The following is an 18,423-nucleotide window of genomic DNA, read 5'->3' as shown; positions in this document are numbered from 1 at the left end:
TATTCAATAAAAATTAATTAAAATAAAATTTTAAAAAGTTTAATGATATTTTAAAACTTAAGTAATTGAAATAAGAGTGGAAAAAGATTAAATAATAAAATTTATTATTTATTTATTTGATAATTTGAGATGAATATAAGATAATATATGTTCAAAGACTCAACTATTCGATAGTGAATGTTCATATCCCTTCATATACAATACTCAAATTCGAAACCTTAAAAAATAACAACACATCGCTTAATCATTGAGATCGTTTAAATCGTTTTCTTAAAAATGTACTTTTTTTATTCTTCAAAATCTGATGTCAAATTTAATGGTGCCTATGGGATGCGATTTTTGAAAATGTGATTATAGACTATGATTGAAAAAGCGACACTACAATGTAGTTTTGAAAAGATTAAATTGATACATTTAGTTAATTAAGCACCTTATTAAAAAATTTTGATAACATTTTTTTTCTCAAGAATGTAAGGCCTTTTCAATTCCTTAAGGCTTTTTCAATTCCTTAAGGCTTATACCTAATTATTCGTTTGATAACCAGATTTAACAAATGGATAAAAGCCCAAATCTAATAAGAATCTCTTCCCAATCGGAGAAGCTCCATCTCATTTAGGGCTGGAAATATGTGATGGACTGACCCAATTTTGATTAGGTTTTTAAGTTTTATGTTTTAGAAAACTACAAAATGAATTTGCTTTCATTTCCCGCTTTCTCAATCGATTATTTTGTTCGTTCAATATGAATGGTCGGTTTCCACCAAATACGAAGAAATAAAGAATGGTTCGGCTGTCTCCCACTCTCCCCAGGCTCTGAGCTCTTGAGCTTTCAGTCAACTTTCAAAGAGAGCTGAAGAAGGAGATGTGGAGGCTTCGATGAAAAAAATGGATACACCAGATAAAACTCATATCACCCCAACTTCTAATCTTTCCAAATTTGAGGTACTATTTTTTCTCGTAATTTTTGTAAACAAATGGGTATTTTTTCTTGGTTACTTTTTAAGCCTAGAAATGAAGTTAGTACTCTTTGTTTTATGTGTAAGGTTTAATAATTATATGTTAACCAGAGTTCTTCTTTCAAGGCTTATTTTTGGTTTTCTATTACAAGTTAACTTAGTATGCTGTTTTCATGTTCTGTGTTAATTTCGGATATTTAGTTTGAATTTAGGTTGGGGCTTTGCTTCCATTCTTGTTTTTGCCCTTTACTTTGAGTTTAGGATAGATTACTGTTATAACTCTGGTGACCGGGATGGGGGGTGGACCACAAAATCCATGAAGGAAGGTGGAATTTCTACGATTTTAACCAAACGTCTTCTGTAAAATGTTAGGGAAATTACTCAGTCTCAACCATTTATCGTTTTGGCGTCAACCTGGAACTTATTCAGAGCCATAGTATCTCAATAGTCAATACTCATGGATGATTGAGATTTTTAAAATTGACTAATTTTATACGAAGGAATTGCAAGTGCCTTTCCTTTTAAAAGGTTGGGGATGTTGGTATTTAGTTGCATGGAATGATATGGAAAGGATGTATTCTTTCTAGTTTGGTTTTGATAGCTTGTTTTCTAGTTTGTTATTTTGACTCTTCATTTTTCTTGAAATTCCCATGTATGATGCATATTTAGACATAGATACAAGGGCATGATCCTGCAGTATGTGAGGGAACTTAAAAATATTTATAACACGTGATGGACACATGCCTGTATCTTGACATTCAGCCTCAGACTCATGTTCAAGTAACATAGTTTTCTAATGCTACTTGATCATTTGCTAATTAGGTTACTAAGGATTTGTGGGCTAAGTTTTTAAACTTTTATTTCTCTTTGCAGGATTCACCTGTCTTTAAATACATTGACAGTCTTTCACCTATTGAACTTGCCAAGTCCAAGCAAACAGATAATGTTTTCAGTTCACTAGCATTTTTGTCCCCTTCATCTTTATTTCCTTCCCCACAGATTAGCTGCCATAGGGAATCCAGGTTTTCGGTTAAAAGGTAAAACTAGTCGTTTCTCTGGTTAGTTCATGATTTCAAGAGTTCTAATTGAGGTTTGTTCCAGGCATCATTTCTTGTCGCCTTCAACCTCTAAAGCCCCACAGAGTGGTCATGAATCTAATGATAGTGAGGGAGCTTCAAAAGCTGGTGAACAATCTGACTTGTATGATGAACATCTGGGATCTCTCAAGAATGATTGTTCATCCAAAGGAACTAGCTGTAATCTACTTACTGACCAATCAGATTTAGAAACAGAGTTTCCAAGAACCTTGAAATACGATTGCAGGAGTCCTGATGGTAACTTTGAGCCTCGTGGTCAGATACTGAGAAACCCAAGTGGGGAGTGGTGGGAGAAGAGAAATCTCCTTTCCAACCCAATAGAGATGGATGGGAAAACAGGCAGCTTCACGAAAGAGATTTGCATAAAATATGCAGAGTTAAGCAGATTGAAGAATCAGCAGGATGCAACTGGGTAGAAGCTCTTTCTAATGTTGCTGATATGTTGACAATTAATTCATCTGTCATTCATGGAAATACTGACGGGCAGGATCAGAGAACAGCAGACTCAGGGACAACCTCTTTTATATCAACTATCATGCAGTTCCCACTAGATAATGCCAATAATTTAGGAAATGCAGAATCTGGTGATCCTAGCGGTTCTTGCGAGCAAAATGAATCAGGAAAGCCAGTAACAGACCCGGCACAAAGCATCCTTTCTACTTGTCTACTTGACAAACTAGTAGCCAGTGAGTCAGGTTTGAAAAAGGATGGTAAGGATGAGAACTGCAACCAGTCTGGCAATCAGGTTAACTAAAAAAACCTGTAATTTTTCTCATGCAAGTTCCTAATTATTGTATGTTTCTTACGGATGTTTTCTATTAGAATGTATCATCTGAAATATTTACTCTATTTATCCTTCTCAGCGCATTGACACTTTTCTATAATTGTACTTTATATTATTTTACCAGCAGGTTAATATTCGACGGCGCTGTCTGGTGTTTGAGAAGTCACCCGGTTTTGGTTTGCACTTGAATTCTCTTCCCAACATCACAAAAGGTTGGATCTCTTTAGTGGGAGACTCTAGCTTCTTAAAAGCAACTGAAATGCATTTTGGGGTCCTTGACATTTTTTTTACTTATCTTACTGCAGGTCAGAGTCCTCGTAGTAAATCAACTCTAAGTTCTATGGGCAGGGTGAGGTTCCCGATGACACAGAGAATTCTTCTGAGACACCTGGTACCCTTGGTGGCAATGAGTCTGATCACAACAGTCCCAAAAAAAGAGGCTGTATAAGATTACTACTTTCTATATTTGCATGAAAATTACCTTGATATGCAAATTGATTTGAGTTTAATTCTGGTGCAGGCAAAAGTTCAAACTTGTCGAGGAGAGTGTTACATGCAAGCGATGTAACTGTAAGAGATCAAAATGCTTGAAGCTGTAAGTCTGTCAGTTTTATTTAAACCTATATTTAGGGTCAGCGTGCATATTCTTCTAGCATTTCTCCAAGTTAAAATTGAGCTGAACCAAATTGTAACCTCATTGATGGTTCTTAAGATCTGTTAAACTTGGGTCTTACAAGCCTCTAGCTGCATACCTTTTAAGGTAATTGTTTGATTTTGTAGTATCACTGATTATAAGTGCTGAGTTGTTTGCACATATGTTGTTCATTTTCTGGAAGTATAAATGTTTGACATTTGTGTCTAACACATATTTGACATGGATACGGGAAAGATGATCCTCTAAGGACACTCTAAATACATAGAAAAAACTCAACAAAAATAAAATAAAATAAACATACCTGTGTCAGACTCAGAGACTTATATTCAGCACTCACACCCGAGTCCAAGTAAGTAAGGTTTACACCTAAAATGAAGATTCAAGATTCTCAAAACATATGACCAGGGACTATAACTGATTTATAAGGACTACAGAACATTTTGGGTTCATGGTTAAAGTTAAATAAGCAATTTTGGAGAACACAACTCAGTTTTTTTACCTTATTAATTGGGGACCTCATTCTATTGCACATGAGTTGAATTATAGAAGTGTTTCATGTTGCTTCTGATTTCTAGAATTACTTAATGAATTAATTTCCAATAGCCTTTTAAAATGAACACTTGAAGTGTGATCCGATGATAATGTTTTACCTTGTTTTGATTATTTAGATATTCACGTTTGTAATGCAGTTATTGCGACTGCTTTGCTGCTGGTCTATACTGTATTGAGCCTTGTGCATGCCAAGATTGCTTCAATAAGCCAATTCACGAAAATGTCGTTATAGAGACTCGCAGGCAGATTGTATCTCGCAATCCATTAGCATTTGCCCCCAAAGTGATTAGAAGCACAGAGGGTGTTTTGGATTCCTTGGTTAGATACTATCTTACAAATATGCTTCTTGATATTGAAGTCTATGTTTTTCCTACTTTTCATTTTTCTTAAAATACTTGCATCTGACACTTTTTCAGACAAGGGAATGGTTATTACTCCCCAAGGATCCTTCAAATACATAGATGCCAAAAAAAAAAAAGAGAGAGAAGAAGCTTAACATAGATTAGAGTAGCGTTAAAGTCATTAAGTTGCATTTTTCATCACTTATTTTGGTGCGATCTTTTTCTTGGTATGTTGAATGAGGCGACTTGAGAAAAGGGAGATGAATTAACAACTATGATACTTTTACTTTTTTTTTTTCCATGTGTTCATGTTTAATGCCTGACATGAGTATTGGTATATTTCTCATCAAATATTTTGGTGTCCGAGTTTTTTTTGGTACATTGAATAAATCCACATGAGAAAGAGGAGATCAACCTAGGATAGTGACACTCATTTGGAGGGTTAACAACATCATTGCTCCAACTTTTTTTTTTTTAAGTACTTTTTTTTATAGGAATAGAATGCCTCATTAAAAACCTCCCTCATAGTTGCCTCTTGTGTAGAGACAAATAGCGGAAGGAGGAAAAGAGTGCCTTAATATATTAATAACCCATAATTACATAAGATTACCAAACATTACATAAAATTGCCTAACATAGAAACATAACCAAAATAATACACCAGACCCACAACTCATAACAACAACCTCCTCACTCACTAACCAATTCCTGACTTAGCTAGACAATCAGCTTCCACATTAATACATCTGCTGATATGCTTAATAATAACATTAGACTGCACAACTGTCTTCTGAATTTCTGTAACCAAATCAACAAGATGAACCGGGCATAGTTCCGGGCTGTTGATCCACTTCACAGCAAAAAACGAGTCACTTTCTAAAATCAGAATTCCTTTGTCCCTCCAAACTGACTCAAAAAACACTGCTAACCCCACTTTGATAGCAAAAATCTCAGCAAGAATAGGAGAAAAAGGTCCTAATGCTCTAGAGAAGAAACCAGCTTGTTATTATCAGTATCTTTAACAACTCCACCAACCCCACTTATTCTCTAGTCAAAGTTAACAGCCCCATCAACATTCATCTTAAAATAACCTGTAGGAGGAGGGCACCATTTTAATCTTGACAGTCGAAAGTTAGAGGGGGACTTATGTATATCCGCCAAAGTAAGATCTCCCACAAGGCCGTCCACTTGAATAGACACATCCTTATTTTTAGCTAAAAACCATGACGCCACCTTATACCTCAAAAAAAAAAAACAGATTAGCTTTATCCAACTTGCCTTTCTAAAATACAATCTGATTCCTGCATAACCAGACAGACCACAAAACAACTCCTGGAATAAATCTCCAAATACCCGAGTTAGGTCTTAATTGCAACCATGAAAGCAAGAAGCCTTTCGGATTATTAGGAAGAACTGAGATAACTTACCACAGACGTAGGAGTTTGACCTAAATCTGCCAAACCTGGACGCAAGGAAAAAATAAATGACTGACCGATTCTGGTTCCACTCCACAGAACACACAAAGTGGGTTTTCGATATTTTTGACTCCTCTTCTCATTAAAACAGTTTTGACAGCTAACTTCTGATGAATAACTTGCCAAAAGAATATCTCCACTTTAGGTGAAACTAAACCCTTCCACACAATCTCCAACCATGAATTATTTGAGTCTGATAAACTAGAAAATAATCTAGAGCAAGATTGAACCGAGAACACACCATCCCCGCTACCTTTCCACGCCAAACGGTCTTCACCCTTCAACAGAAGACGAAAATTATCCAACAATACCATCATTTCCGTCCAATGTTCAAACTCACTATCCATTAAATTCCTCCTAAGTTGTAAATCCCACACCCACTCCCCATTCGACATACCCCCAGAATCAGTCACAACCCCTTTCCAACTTAGATTATTCAAAGATTCTAATTTCAAACAGTGAGTTAGATTATTTTCTAACCCACTATCCATTATTTTCTAATTTCAAACTCACTGTTTGAACAGTGCAAAGATCCTAGGAAACATATTCTTCAAGGAATAGTTAGAAATCCATGAATCATGCCAAAATCTAATTGAATCTCTTTTTCTCACTTGAAACACTAGATTATTTCGAAAGCATAACCCAAATGAGTCATTAGTCCGATAGTTATTTAAAACACCTTTCCAAATCTAAGACACATTATCATTTAAAACAATAAACCTCATTCCTACATTATACTTAGAACATATCATTGCCTTCCACCGAGAGTCCATCTCTGTACCAAACTACCATACCCATTTGCCCAATAAAGCTTTATTCTGTAGCTTAAGATCCGAAATTCCCAATCCCCCCAACTCTTTATTTTTACAAACAGTATTCCAGCTAACCCAATGAAACCTGTTCTTCTCAGCCGATGAACCCCACAAGAAGTTGGCCATAATAGATTCCAGTTTCTTCCTCACAACCACTGGCATTTTGAAAAGTGACATATAATAATTAGGGATTGTATTCAGGACTGATTTTATCAAAACTGTCCTTCCTGCTATGGATAGAGAAGATAATTTCCAGCCTGCCAATTTCTGATAGAACTTATTCACAATTGGATTCCATAGTTGAATAGAATTTCTCTTTGCTCCCAATGGTAATCCCAAATATTCTGTCGGAAACGAGTCTCTTAAACAACCAATAGATTCTGCCCACTCCCCAACAATCTGATCTTGTAAATTAATACCAAAAATTCTGCTCTTCACCAAATTCAACTGAAGCCCTGTACACATCTCAAATACAACCAAAACCCTCTTCAGATTTGCCAACTGTCCCTTGGAAGCTTTGCAAAAAATAATAAAGTCATCCGGAAATTGTAAATGAGATAACATCTAAAAAGAATTATCAGAACCTATTTGAAAACCCTCGAACAACCCCAGCACTACTGCTTTAGATAACAACAGATTCAAAAATTCCCCCACTAGATTAAATAGGAGCGGGGATAAAGAACACCCTTGTCTCAGCCCCCTAGAAATTTTAAAACTTTCAGTAGGAAAGCCATTAACAAGAACTGAAATAGAAGTTGAACTTAAGCAATTATATATCCACAACCTCCATCTTCTACTAAACCCCATACACTCCATAATTTGAATTAAAAAATTTCAATCAACAGTGTCATAAGCCCTCTTGAAATCCACTTTGAAGACGAGACATTCCCTTCCTTTCCTCATCCAAAAATCAATGGCTTCATTAGCAATTAAGGAGCAATCACAAATCTGTCTTCCCGGGATTAAAGGAAATTGAGATTGACCAATTAACCCTCCCATGCACAACCTTAGCCTTCTTGACAGAACCTTGGATAAAATTTTGTATATTCCCCCTACCAAACTGATTGGTCTGTAATCCTCAATGCCAACCGGATTCTGCTTTTTCGGAATTAGAGTAATGAAAGAATGATTGACACATTTCCCAAACTTCTTCCCTTCATAGAAATCTTCGAAAAACTTAAGAATATTTTTTCAAAACAGGCCAAAATTTCTTAAAAAATCCCATATTCAATCTGTTTAGACCCGGAGCTTTGTTACTATCCGAAGACTGTATTGCCTCCCAAACTTCCCCCTCCGAAAACTTCATCTCTAATTGTGTAACTTAATCCTCCGAAAGCCTATTGAAATTCAATTCCAGCTTCCCAACTTCGACCGTCGGAATGGCCTTGTAAGCGTTCTTGAAAAAATAAAAAATTAAAGCTTTTATCTTCATCGACTCGTCAATCAAATTACCACTCACATCCAAAGAATTAAGAGCATTAATCCTCCCTCTATTTGTAGCACATTGATGAAAATACCTTGAATTCCGATCCCCGTCCATAATCCACTGTGCCCTTGATTTTTGGAACCAAACTAATTCTTCTTTTTATACAATGACCATAGTTCACTTTTTTCTTTTGCAACATCCACCATAGAAACTAAAGAATTCCTTTGTTGTAGTTGAGCTTCTTGATTCGAGATTAGCTTCTCTTTGCTTTCAATCAAACTATGTAATTGCATTCTGCTTTCATTAGACCAATTTTTGATTTCCACCTTTGTTTCTCTAAGTAACTTCTCAATGCTCAGTTTCTTCCTACTTTTTACTTCTGAAATTTTCTTTTCCACTGCTTCCTTAAAACCCTCCTCCTCCATGATATAATTGAACAGTCTAAAGGGTTTCGGACCCCAATTTAGTTTACTAGATTCCAATGCCACAGCATTATGGTCTGAAATTGATTTAGGTAATAACAGTCGAACAACATCTGAGAATAAACCTAAAAAGTCGTCCGAAACTAGAAACCTATCCAGCCTCACAAACGTAGGATCTTCCCTATTATTACCCCAAGTGAAACTCCCTCCCACTAAAAGCAGATCCATTAAACTTGCTTGAAACAGAAACTCCCTGAACCGCCCAATTGAATTTTCATTCAGAGATTTCCCCATCTTCTCTTCCTGTGATAAGTGAGCATTAAAGTCTCCAGCTACACATAATGGGCATCCGAATGAAGAAATAAAACTGGTTAACTCCTCAAAAAACGCCTCTTTATCAGCTTCAACAGTGGGCCCGTAGACATTAATAAAACAACACACCTCTTGGTTATCCTTTACTATACCCTTCAAAGCAATAAACCTTGGTGAAATTTTCACCAAATTAGGTAAAAACCAGTTCTCATACCAAAGAGTAACCAATCCTCTTGATGCTCCCACTGCCGGGGACTCCACCACCCCACCTAGATATTTACCCCCAACTTCCTCAAACTTATATTAACCACCTCCAATTTCGTTACTTGTAGAAAAAGAAACGATGGTTTCTTATCTACAACCACCTTCCTCACTGCCCTAGCCTTTTCCTTCCTACCTAAGCCCCTAATATTTCAAGTGACACAAGATACACGAACCATAAAAAATAATTAAAAACCTTCAACCAATATTAAGGGTTAATACCCACCCTTCTCCTTCCTAGCTGAATTGGACTCCAAAAACTTCTCAGCAAAATCCTTCTTTCCCCCCTTAAAGTGAACACCCAACATTTGGCTAACCTGTCAAGTTAATTCCATTTCATCCTTATCAATCGAAAATTCAACTGCTGAAAAACCCTTCTCCGATTCACCTCTTTTATTCTTCTTAGTAGATCTGCTATAAACTCTGTCACAAAAAATGGTAACAGCATTAGGAGGACGAACTCGATTTGTTGGAGGGGAAGAAGAACACCTCCTTGTAGGAACTTTACTAACTTGTACCCCATTAGATCCAAACTGCACTGCTGCAAAATATAGCTCTGAACCCTCCAAAACATTCCGCTGAGGACCTCCACATTCCCCCCTAATATTAACTAACTCATCAGGCTTGTAACCACCTCCATTTGAACTTAGACTTCCTTGAACAGTCCCATTAACTTCTTCCCTACCCATATTACCATTAAGCCCATTCACTTGGTCAACAATATCAAGCCCCAAGGAGACCTCATCCCTGTTAACCACCCCTTCTCTCTCTTTTGTACCAGCCCCAACCTTTTTTGTTGTCCCTGGACATCACCAAGAACTGTCTCCTCTGCACATACATCAATTGCCACTAAATTTTGAAAAACCCCTTTTCCTTCCAACCTACCATCGTAAATTGTGCGTTCCCCTTGTGACGATTCCAATACCCATGCTTGTACACTGTTTTGAATATCTGACAATGCCTGCATACCCAACCTCCCTTCCTGCTCTTCGATGTCATCCCCATGGCTCTCTTCCGGCAAGATATCCTCCCCATTATTTATTGTTCCGTCATCTTCAACCATATCCTCTAACTCCGGAAAAAAATCTTCACTTCCTTCCACCTTAATCTTAATCATGAACGATCTCCCATACGTATTAATAGTGACATGGGGAGGTATATCAAAAGGACTTACCCTCAATAACATATGAGCTACTCTATAATCCACTCTTTGAGCAGTTTGTTCCTGTATCTTAACTAGTTTGCCCCATCTCGACGCCAAGCTTGTGAAAAAAGAAACTGACCAACAGTTTAGAGGAACACCAATCATAGAAACTGCACAGTAAGGTAATGGAACACCCTTTTCTTCCACAACGTGTTCCAACCTTTCGAACCAAAAGGATAAAGCCTCCCACTTGTTTTCCATCGTTGCAACTTTCTCCTCAACAGTCTGAAAAACTACCAAACATGTGTTTTTTGCATAACCCCATTTAACCTCCTTGACATTGATTCCCTCAGATCCTAACGCCCTCTGCACAAACTCAATTTCGAACAATGGCTTGCAAATACCAGTTAAAGACGTTTTCAGCCTGACCTATCCTCCATTGGAATAAAAACTTCCAACGGCTTTTTCACCTCCATCTTAGCTCCTAAACTCCCCACTTTCTGGCCCTCAACTTCTTTTGCTCCCACAACCGTATCCTTATATGACTTTCCATCGCAAAACTTATTCATCATCTCCTTCTTCCCAATACCTGCAGTTGGAGACGATGATAATTTCCTTAGCAACTCATCTACACCAGCATCTGTAGACCTCGTCACACTAGTACACTTGAAGCTCCTCGAAGTACTTTTCTTCTAATACTTAGGAATCGACACCGATATTCTCCTCCCATCGAACGAGACGTTATTCATCTTCTCAATTGTAAAATGCACAAAAGCAAATGTATTTTCCTTGTAATAAGGTCTCCTATTAACAAATGGAATGAACACCTTAATCACCTTGCCATAATGACTAAAACGATCCCATAATGCACTTCTATGCACTCGCCTACTAAGATTATCCACGAATGCAACCCACGATACTCCTCCAGACAAATATCATCTTTAAGTACTTGTGTTTGATGCATATCCATACATGGTTATGGGAATATGTTACTCCACGACCCTCCAAGTACATGAAAATCTTGAAAAACTGAACTTAAACTATGATAAAAGTGGGATTCAATAATGATTTTGCCAATTTTAAATAAAATTCTCTCTTCTTTCAGCAATTATGGTTTAATCACATAGAAAATGGCGGTTGCTCATGCAGGATGAAACTAACAAAACTCCAGCTTCAGCCAGGCATAAAAGAGGATGCAATTGTAAAAGATCAAGTTGCTTAAAGAAATACTGTGAATGTTTTCAGGTTTGTATGCTTATCTCATTCTGCATAATTTGTCTTATTCACCAATCTGATATAGTTGCTTTCATCTGTGAATCAAAGGCTGGTGTTGGATGTTCCCTCGGCTGTAGATGTGAAGGTTGTAAAAATAATTTTGGTCGGAAGGACGGTGAGTACATATATATATTAACATAAAAACTTGCAATTTTTATATCTATATTATAAACATATTTTCATCTGTTACAATCTTATTCATGATGTTATATATTTATATAAGTTTTGACAATTACTCTTTGTACGACAGGGACAATAAAATTCATGTTTTGTGTTGTATTTTATTTGTTTTTCATTTATTAATGTTTTATTTTTTTCCTCACTAGGAGGTTACGAATCTGAATACAATGGGGACACTTTAGATGCCCACGATAGAAATGCATCAGAGAAAAAGTCAGACATTGTAATCAGTAAAGGTCAAGAGCATCCAAATCTTTCAGTGCCTTCCCCTGATATGTCCAGGTATTATTATTTTGAACATATTTCAGACATGGGTATAACTTCATTCTTCTAAATATATAGAAGAACTTTAAACAATTTATAATATTCACATAAGTATGACACATTATCGAATCGGAGTAACTTAGGCATTTCCTTATATTTTGCAGGCTGCCATTTGCCTATAGAGGGAAGCTTGCAGCATTTTTTCGCCATTCTATTAAATCATCTCTTCAATTATGCTCTACTCAAGAACATGATTCATCAGACTCTTTGTCATGTCAATCCAGGTTTGATTCAGATTTTCATGGAATTCCAGAAGATGAAACTCCTGAGATTCCCAAACATAATGGTTTAATTCTTGTCTCAAAACCAACATCTCCCAAATGCAAAAGGGTTTCTTCAACTCCAAATCATTCTTGCACTTCATCCACTGAATGGCATAGTAGGAAGTTGATTCTAAGATCTGTCCCTTCTTTTCCATCACTTGCTCCACAATGAAAGCTCTTGAATTTTCATTTTCTTCATCATGCTGGTTTCCAGTTTTCTCCAGCAACTGAATTTTGGAGATAAATATTTTCCATATTTAGTAATAACGTGGACTTCCAGTAGTGTAGTGGCAGTTCATTTATTTATCATGTTTGTGCATCTTGTAGTGTTAGTCATCTTTAAAGTATTTTATTTTCAATGAATTTTGTTTTGTTAATAACTATTAGTGTATAAGATTTGAGATAACTGTGTATTTGTATTATGTTGGTATGTAGTCAAGAATCTCTTAGTGATTTTATTGGAGTTCATGATTTATACTATATGTTGTCTAAATTTTATCCTTAAAACTGATTACCAGGTTTTGCTGGCAATTTTTTATTTTGCAACATTAGGAGGCTTAGGTGGATCATCATCCATTGAATTGAAAATTTAGGCAATGTTTAGATCATTTTGGATAAATTATTGTAACTAGAGATGTGATTAAACCAAATAAAACTTGGTTCAAATACTAAGTTCAAGTTCCAGGTATTTTATTCATTCAATCGCCTTTGAGTCTTTACTGTTTGGCTCAACATTTTGAGGTATTTGTTAATTGATGAAGTTCGACAAACCCTGTTCTCATTTATGACTATCGTCTGTGAGGGTGAATGTTACATATTATTATCATTCATTTGTTTGGCTGAAGCTGTTCTCTTGCCTTTAGCTTTGAAGCTTGATGCAGGTCGTTGTTTCGGTTCGCTTTGCGACCGGACTTTGGCCCTTGAAGATTGTGTGTTAGCCACGTACTTAGGCATGCATGGATATTCATACGAACTGAAAGAGGATATTCCTGGTGTTGTTGGCTTGTACTTTAATGGAGGACAATTTCTGGGACTATTGGGTGTTGTGAAGGACAACTCTTCATTGTTTGGTTTTTCCGTTGAGGCTGAAATCTCATCAAAGAAACTTCTGGTGATTCCTTGCTTGATTCTCTTGGTTTTCGAGCGATTTGTAAAATCATTTTTGCTGTTGAAGACTCCACGTTTTTCATCCTATTTAAGTTCAGATTAAAACATAACAGTGAATTAGTTGTTGATTTTTGGATTCACAGTAGCTTATTACTTGTTTGCTTGTGAGGCAGTAGGCGTTTGGCTGATTAGAAAATGGTGGAAAATGAAAGAAAATCAAACAAGTTACATAATACTTTAGGGTATTGATCTTAATGCACTCGTGGAAAGAAACTATAATATCAAGAAAGGCTTACTTTCTGTGCTCTTTTGAATCCCATCTCCGGGGGAGCCTTCCGTGTGTTGATAATTGGCTTTTTGATGTGAGTTGTGGCTTCGAAGCCATCTGGATTCTCTGAACCCGGGCTTGGAGTTGTATTGACATTAGAGCATGCATACATTGGAGAGTTGCAGTTTGTTTTCTCACCAGGTGACCTCTAACCAGTGCTTGCAACTTAACTGGTCCCTTCAAAGCATGCAATGCTCTCCTTGCCTGCAATGATACAAAACCAAGGCATTGCAGCATTTAAGTCCAGAACTCAAGTCATCAATGGTTATAACAAAACCTGGGATCCGTAATTAAGTGCCAAATATGCTCGAAAGGAGGTTTGAATCCGCCTCGCAGCAGCATCTTCTATTGCTTTGCTCACTAAAGAAGTTTCATATACTGCCATTGAAAGAACTCTGGTGTTGTCATGTTGGTTTTCCAAGTCTAACGCAGCTTGATTCACAAGTGAACTAGCAGTAATTGTATCGAAAGACCTCGGACACTTACGAACTCAAACATCACCTGCCAACTTCCCGAAACTCTATATGCGCCTAAGAGGACTCGGAGGTGGGATCGCCATCGAACTTCCACGATCTTCGAAAGATAGAGAAACGTTCTTCCTTTTTCCTTTATCATCTTTTCTACCTAACAAGAAGTTCCTCAGCCGTTTGCTTACTTTTCCCATGTCAATCACGGTTGTAAAGATCCAATTTTTTCCCTTTGGATTACTGTGCAATTTATATTATTTTATGCAATGTCTTGCTAATGTTGTTTGACAGGGGTTTTAAATTCATGTCTGGTGGTATGGTTTTTTTTCTATGCCATTAAATTTATGTTTTTCCAATTCCATTGTTTTATATTGGTCAAAGCCTGCAACAACCTGATTAACCCACTTCCCATCACTTGACGCTGCTTTCTTAACTGCAGAAAGTTTGGTTCTTTGAAAGTTAATCCCCCGATAGAAGAAACCCCAGGCTTCATTTAGATTATACATAGTTTTTTTAAAGAACTTTGACTTATCATTAACAGCTTTTCAAGATTTTTTTATTATCAGTAATTAAATGTTTAAAAGGTCCAACTGAACAGATATTGGTTGAAGTGCAATTTTCCACTCTGTTGTTGTGCAGCAGATTTCTCGAGTCAACTCGTTGAAAATACTTTCTGCTGACTCATCGTGAATGGCACATAGTTGGTAAACTATCGCTCATTTGAGGATTATAAACAACTTCTCTGATCTTCTACCTATGTTTGTTTATTTCAGTGAAGATTATTTATTATTCGATTTCATGAAGTTTGATTAAGCAAGTTTCTTGTTGCAGGCACTCTTGATTACTCTTCTCAGCCGGCTCCTCCTCTGGTACCTCTACGAGAAGTTCCTCGTAATTCATCTTTCTTTAATAGTAATCACTCGACATCTTAGTCTACGTCAACTTTGAATGAAAAATGTCTGACACAGATATCCCGGGGGGGAAAAACACAGCCATAGTTTATAGCTCCTTGTTTCTGGTTGTTTTAACTGCTTGCTATTGGATTATGTGGAGAAGGAACCTGCAACATAACAGATACATACAATCATGCATGCGAATGCAGATCTGAGCTTTCAAATCTTCTTAACAGAACATATTTCCCTTGTTATTAACAGTCAATGTATGAAACCGAAATCGAAAACTTAGTAATTAAATTGTTGAAGTTCAAAGAAGAACAGAGACAAACAAACTGATGAAACAAACATCTCAAGAACAGGCCTTATCCGTTAACTGTCTGTGTTGAAAGTTGAAACCCCAACATCTTTCGCTGGTGTGTCTGCAAATTTCCATGAAGCTTTCCTCATGCTATCGTAGTTTCGGTCGCCTGCGACCTCTTCGATCGGGACTGCATCAGCAATTTCTTTTAAATCGTCAGCAGTGAGTTTCACTCTCAACGAGCCAATATTCTGATCCAAGTTCTTAATCTTCGTTGTTCCTATGAAAATCGGAAGCAAATGTAAAGTAACACTAATGTTCGATGCATATTTAGATATGAGTACGATAAAGAGAAAGTCTCTCACCAGGAATCGGAACAACATCATCCCCTTGTTGGAGAATCCATGCCAATGCTAGTTGAGCCGGAGTGCATCGGTGCTTCTTTGCCAGATCCTCAATTCGAGCATAAATGTTCTTGTTCTTGTCCAGGTTTTCTCCTTGAAACCGGGGATGTGAAGCCTTATAATAAAAAAAACAAAGTAATCTGTCATTAGCAGAACAAACAATTTGGCTTGCTCGAAATGAACCGGGATCGAAATATGAATACCAAGAAAGTTCCAGCAGGTAAACTCTCCACTACTGCTCTACCACCGAAGAATCCGCGACCGAGGGGACTATAAGGAACTATAGCGATACCGAGATCCCTGAAAGATACATCCATCAAAGACCGTTGTATATCTATAAGTTAACATGAAGGAGAATTAAGCAAACCTGCAAAGAGGGACAATCTCATCCTCGATATCACGAGTCCAAAGCGACCACTCCATTTGGACTGCCGTGATGGGATGAACTGCATGCGCCCTCCTTATAGTATCAGGACTGGATTCGGATAATCCAATGTACTTGATCTTTCCTTCATCAACCAGTTTCTTAAGTTCACCCATCTACATTTTTTCAAGTAAAAAAGGTGGGTTTTATACGCTCTACCAGCAAATGTAGACGAGAATAAATCAATTTCTCAACTGCGTAGCGTAAGGATGAAGAGATTCACTCACGGTTTCTTCTATAGGTACTGCAGTGTCCGCCCGATGCTGATAATAGAGATCAATGTAATCGACATCAAGACGCTTCAAGCTTGCCTCACAGCACGACCGCACATACTCGGGGCTACCTTTCACAATCATACCAGTAGATGTCATCCCCGCGATACCGAACTTAGTCGCCAATTGAATTTTCTCCCTTGGTAATTGGTTTAAGGCCTGTAAGTTAAAAAATCTTCTCTTCATTCTCTTCATTTCGCATTATGTAAACTACGTATTCTTGATTATGTTTTATCACAATTAACTAACAAGAAGAAACAAAACATGCCAAATGCAAACCGTTCTATGTTACTCTAACTCGGGTGTGAATGTCGGACATGGCTATGTTTCTAATACGGATTTTTTTTGGAGGATCCGCAGGATCACATCCGAATTTGTGTGGATCATGGGATTCGGGCAAGAATACTTCCAAGAAAAATAAAGAGTCGTAATAATATCGGAAAGGTTCACCTTGCCAACCAAAACTTCATTGGTATGAGCTCCGTAAACATCAGCAGTATCGAAGAAAGTGATTCCTTTAGAAAAGGCATAAGTAATGATTGATATAACTTCATCCTCGGGGAGAGGTGAGTTGTAGATTCCGGTTAAACCCATGCATCCGAAACCCAACTTGGAAACCTGTTTCAGGAACAGCAGAAAACTGAGATAAACATGTTCCAGTTGGTGTAAGAACATATAAGTTCGAAACTCAAAACATATTTTATATATTTTCTCTGTCTTTTCCATCCATGATCTAATTCCGTACTCCCTCAAATTTGGTAGCTTCGCAACCCTAAATTTTTAATATAATCCCCTAAGTTGGCACCCCATAAACCTTCATCCCTGCTCCTATATCCCCGAACTGCAACTTCCATTACAAAAAAGGGGGCTCTGGGGTAGTCACCTTTTGATAAAGCTAACAGATTTGAAATATTATCCGTTTGATCAAAATCTGTAATTTCTCAAATGCGACCCTAATCTCAAATCTCCATTTCAGAGTTCTACATATCTATGCTAGAAAGTTCAAAACTTTTACAAGCATTACAATAGTAATTCTTTAATCCGAATCAATTTCGATCCACGGAGAACATATATAAGATTGGGTTTCAGAGCAAGAATCCAACAAAATGGCAGCAAGATTTTCAGACAAAAACTGAAATGAGTGTCCAAAAATGAGAATAAAAAAAGTTACCTCAAGTCCTTGGGTACCCAGTTTCAATCGGGGAATTTGTACCAAGTTATCTTGTAAAGCCATGTCTGAGTAATCTATGCTCCAACTTCTGTTTTTTTCCCTGGTACCAAAGTGTTCTTAAATTGAGAATTTGTTGGGAATGGAAGTAGTTGAGATGGGTGGTAGTTGGGAAAATAACAACAGAAGCTAAAAAAGACGCACCACCCGTGAATCGAACCCTAGACTGAACCGTGGCAGGGTACTATTCTAGCCAGACGACTTGTGGTAGACGCTGCTTTTTTTCGATGAAAACTATAATATACGTTTTGTGTTTTTTAGAGAATCCTACTTGCGTTTTTGAGATTGTATTAACGTATAAAAGACTTAACTGAATGTTATTTGATTGATTACAGTATTTAATTTAAAAGATTTGATTAAAAATTATTTCAATTAACAATTTATTTTATATCGTTCTTAGAGGACCTTTTACCATTTAAATATTAAGTTTAATAGAGTACATAATTTATCTATGCAAAATGTTAAAGCAACTTAAAATGAGAGAAAAAAAAAGAAAGAACGTGGAAGATACCAATGAAAAAATACATTAAAATAATAAAGACAAATTCTTTTATATAAAATCTTAACCAGCCATTCACCAACTATAAATAAAATTATCTAGAGATTCATCAATTTTTACAGCCTCAGTAAATTAACAATACAAGCTTCAAAGTCCTTGGAATAGTGGTGGAAGCATGCAAACGGCTGAGTAACTTATTGTTAGGTTTACATCCATGCTTCT

General features: G+C 36.8%; 2 protein-coding genes and 1 pseudogene across 2 annotated transcripts; 1 reads left to right on the top strand and 2 right to left on the bottom strand.

The window, feature by feature from the left end:
- Positions 1-741: 741 nt before the first annotated feature.
- LOC120128940 lies at positions 742-12,601 on the top strand (annotated as a pseudogene).
- Positions 12,602-13,677: 1,076 nt separating this feature from the next.
- Positions 13,678-14,686, bottom strand: LOC120128606. Its single transcript, XM_039146271.1, has 3 exons — positions 14,573-14,686; positions 13,991-14,194; positions 13,678-13,917 (listed from the first exon to the last, which is right to left on the bottom strand). The coding sequence occupies exons 1-3, from the start codon at positions 14,684-14,686 to the stop codon at positions 13,678-13,680; spliced, it is 558 nt and encodes a 185-aa protein (XP_039002202.1).
- A 647-nt stretch (positions 14,687-15,333) lies between these two features.
- On the bottom strand, positions 15,334-17,810 carry LOC120128785 (probable aldo-keto reductase 1). The gene is made up of 7 exons (XM_039146416.1): positions 17,646-17,810; positions 16,925-17,092; positions 16,430-16,633; positions 16,146-16,318; positions 15,982-16,078; positions 15,740-15,893; positions 15,334-15,654 (listed from the first exon to the last, which is right to left on the bottom strand). Exons 1-7 carry the CDS (start codon positions 17,706-17,708, stop codon positions 15,446-15,448), a joined length of 1,068 nt encoding a protein of 355 aa, XP_039002347.1. The 5' UTR covers positions 17,709-17,810; the 3' UTR covers positions 15,334-15,445.
- Between the last annotated feature and the right edge of the window lie 613 nt (positions 17,811-18,423).

The sequence above is a fragment of the Hibiscus syriacus genome, unplaced genomic scaffold (genome assembly GCF_006381635.1).
Source record: "Hibiscus syriacus cultivar Baekdansim isolate YM2019G1 unplaced genomic scaffold, ASM638163v2 tig00110482_pilon, whole genome shotgun sequence".
Taxonomy (NCBI): Eukaryota; Viridiplantae; Streptophyta; class Magnoliopsida; order Malvales; family Malvaceae; genus Hibiscus; species Hibiscus syriacus.
Note: the sequence above shows the minus strand (reverse complement) of the source record. Positions and strands in the feature narration are given on the sequence as shown.